Raw genomic sequence first — 3,726 nt, forward strand, 5'->3', positions numbered from 1 at the left:
TCACTCATCGATTCAGAGGAAATGAAAACTTAACCAAGATGTTAACGAATTGCTAGGAGAAGTTATGGGATTTCATTTTTACATGCTATTTTTTGTATATGTGTTTTCACATGTGTTTCACATATATATACATACCAATGGAAGTAAATAACGCGTTTACAGATTCAGAGTTGCCGGAGCCTAGGTTTGTATAAAAGTCATTCAATGTTTAGGCCGTTTACAAACACTCTGATAACATCCAAACTTCAAATAACACTGTCGGGAAAATATAGTTCTCCTATACAATCTCCAAGTATAATGCTGACTTGTTCATAATTAAAGCAATATTATATATGTTTTTAATCAAATGAAATGAGTGAGTCCTTGACTTTTAAAAGCATTTACTAAGAGTACGTAAAGAGACGAATCTCCTAGGCTTCCTTTTTCAACCATCCTATTTAATGATTACCTCACCTAAAGACCTTGCATTCTAATAAACTCGGTAAGAAAGCAAACTTTAATTTCGAAATTTCGAAACACATGCAACACATTTTAAAATATATATGCATTTGTTCAATAAGGTCATGTATATTTCTAGTAAAGCCATATGTATGTTCTCAAGAATTTATAAAATCCGCTAGAAGCCCTTTATTCAATAGGTAGACAAGCAGGCAATTGCACAAAAATTTGCATTTTCTCCTTCACAGCTTTATTAATTTTTTTTTTATTTGCATTTCAAAACGCAAAGTAATGAATAATACGCCGCATTATAAAGAGTACTTACACTTAATATATGGCAATAGTTACGTGATACGTATTATTAACGATTATCAAACGCATTAGCAAAGTTTAACAACCCTAAATTGTGTCAGCAAGACGAAAAATTGCAAAATGTGTATTCAACTGTCAAAAAAACAATTTTTTTTTTTTAAATTTATTCAATTGTAAAAAGTATATTCAAATGTCCAAAAAAAAAACAAATTTTTTTAAAATTTATTCAAGTTTTGAAAAATGGAATCAAATAAAGAAAACAATGAAGGTGAAGAAAGTCACTTAGTCGCTTTAAAAAAAAGTGTGGGTCGATACGAAACGACAATAACCAATTTTGACAATTTGACAAGCTCGCAAAAATTTACGTCTTGCCATGAATTATTGTCACAGTCTGCTGAGTTATCGACAAGTGGATATGAATTTCATATCACTAATGAAGAGTTAATCGAATGTTGTGATAAAGCGGAAGATACGATGAAAGAAGTAAAAAACATAGACGCTCCAGAAGGAGGTCATTATGACAACAACAAAAAAAACAATTGTGGATATATTTGAGGACTTTTCTACATCGCCTTTTAACAGCCCTGTAGTGTCACCCGAGAGTAAGTTAAGGAATTTGGAGCGATCCCCTTTATTTGTATTACCGAAAAAACCTAAAAAAAACCACAGCCGTCAATTTATAGAAAAGGCAAAATCGGCTCTTTTATACGATCGTACGCCAGAAAGTAAGTGGCTCTTCATAGGCTTTTTTTAACAAGTCTTACTTTTTACATTCTTTTTAGGAAAAGCTTCAGATCGAGGTTATGACGATACCGAGAAAGAGGACACTAACAACGTAAATCAAAGTAAGTTGTTTTTAAAATTTGTGAAGAGACAACATTTAAGTTAATCCGGAGAACGGCCGGAGTTGGGAGAAGACAAAAACGTGGCGTGTGTGAAATTTCTATTGAAAACGAATCGGAAGAAGTGAAAAGTAAAGTGAATCGAGATGAAGTGGGCAAGGTGAATAATCCAGGAATTTCGCTTGTTTCTGCTGGACTGGAAGATATGAGAAATCGCAGAAACCATTTGTTGTCATTAAACCCAAAATTCAATTATGGGCCACCCCCAAATTCACGACAAACCGAGACTACGGAATTAGGGGAGTTTGTTAAAAATGCTGTTGAAATAAGTACACCAGGCGTCAATAGGAAATTGCCAGTTCAGGAAATGGGAAAAGATAACGATGCAATACCGACGGCAAACCGACCAAAGAGGTGGCGGCTCTCGGGCTTAAGACGTACTGGCATTAGTCCAAAGAAATAAATACTACTTTATATTATATTGTGTAAAAGCAACGGAAGCCTTTTTTTGAATTCAAAAACGTCATGATATCTTTTTTCATTTAAATTAGTTTTGCTATTTTTTGCATTTTATTTAATTAATGACATTTGGATGTATTTTACTTATCCTTGGTTTCTTGTATCTTTTTGCTCTTCAAATACTTATATAGTTATAGCTTTTTTAGTGTTTATTTATATTCATTCCACATAAGAATGCAGTTATTAATAAATAAAAACAAAGATTACATAGATGGGCAGACAGCCAGCCGGACGTACATAAATCGATTTATAATTAGATGCTGGTCAGGAATGTATATACTCTCAAGTTTCCCTCTTGCGAACGCATCATTTTATGGTGATGGCCGGAAAAATTACAAATGAGCCTTGCTCTTCGCCTTTCCGTCTTTCCGTTTGTACTTTTGTCCGTTTATCTGCCAGTCCGTCCGTCCAATGTCTGCCCATATGAATTTGTGTTCAAGCTCTAGATCGTAATTTCTGCGATATTTTAATGAAATTCGGTCCACCGCCGTATTTTGGCTACTGAATATGGTTTATGTCGGTCTATTTTTTCATTTTAGATCTTTTCTACTTATTGGAATATTTTTAGGGAAAAGAAATTTTTCCCTTTGACAATGAGTTGAGTCTTTTTGCCATATTTTACTCTAATTAAGAATACGCGTACGCGTATTAATATTATTATTTCAATAACAGATCTAGTGAGATGCGTGTGCATAAAAATGCCGTGCCTCTGGAAAAAGAAACTTTCCATTTTTGTAGCTCGGTTTCTGGCGACATGAAATACCCGTTATGCTATCAAACTAAGAAAATTTACCGTATTTTTACAAAAGCGAAAGTGGATAGATCGTAATGTTTTTAATTGCATATGAGCAATAGTGTAAATGTGTATGTAGGTTAAAACGATGATCATATATGCTTCGCTCAATTATCTGTATGCAATGTTTCTCCTTTGGAGAAGGTCTAATGTCCTAGCAACCAAATGTGAATGGTTACACTTTTGAGAGGAGATAAAGTTCCATGATCGCATATAAAGTGTGATCCCAAAAATGTGATCCTGTGATATGGGTAAGTACGCAAACGCTTCAAAAATAAACACTCTATTCATAGAAATAATCTTCCCCAAAAGTAAAAATTTAAATTCTTAATTTAAGTTATATGTTAGTGCTATAAATTATATATTTGCGTGCTTGTTTCTGAAATTATTGACATCTCATCACACAGAAACCAACCAACCGAAATATTGTAATGATAAGCAAAATATGTTTTTAATCCTTTACTTCATTAACCCAAACTCCGTGGAGTGGAATACAGCGCTGGAAGATTTTAAGTTATCGCACATCACTTGGCGTATCAGTGGTAGCTCCGAATATGTAGTATTATCGCGGCATCTGGTGGAGCTAACGTTATCATGAAAATACTTTCAACGTCATATCTGTAATGCTTGAACCTCTTTCTTTTCTCTTTCTTTATTAAATTGAACTTAACACAATTTTGTAATAATATAACATTTTTCAGAGCGCATCTGTGTTTACAACAATGATAATACAGATAATACAGTTGGATTTTGCGTATACAAAATGTAATTAAACAGTCTTAAACAGTTGTAAACAGTTGTAAACACTTTTTTAAAATAGCG

The 3,726-nt window shown here is 33.3% G+C and overlaps 1 protein-coding gene across 1 annotated transcript; it reads left to right on the top strand.

Moving 5' to 3' along the window:
* The first annotated feature begins 1,034 nt into the window (after positions 1–1,034).
* LOC119638998 lies at positions 1,035–2,109 on the top strand. Its single transcript, XM_038036173.1, has 2 exons — positions 1,035–1,475; positions 1,533–2,109. The coding sequence occupies exons 1-2, from the start codon at positions 1,268–1,270 to the stop codon at positions 1,637–1,639; spliced, it is 315 nt and encodes a 104-aa protein (XP_037892101.1). The 5' UTR covers positions 1,035–1,267; the 3' UTR covers positions 1,640–2,109.
* Positions 2,110–3,726: the final 1,617 nt, after the last annotated feature.

The sequence above is a fragment of the Glossina fuscipes genome, unplaced genomic scaffold (genome assembly GCF_014805625.2).
Source record: "Glossina fuscipes isolate IAEA_lab_2018 unplaced genomic scaffold, Yale_Gfus_2 111, whole genome shotgun sequence".
In the NCBI taxonomy this organism is placed as follows: Eukaryota; Metazoa; Arthropoda; class Insecta; order Diptera; family Glossinidae; genus Glossina; species Glossina fuscipes.

Excerpts from the sequence above, each read along its gene's own strand:
- LOC119638998 (XM_038036173.1), top strand. The coding sequence starts at position 1,268 with ATGACAACAACAAAAAAAACAATTGTGGATATATTTGAGGACTTTTCT. Across the intron at positions 1,476-1,532 it reads ATACGATCGTACGCCAGAAA|GAAAAGCTTCAGATCGAGGT; the intron begins GTAAGTGGCTCT and ends CATTCTTTTTAG.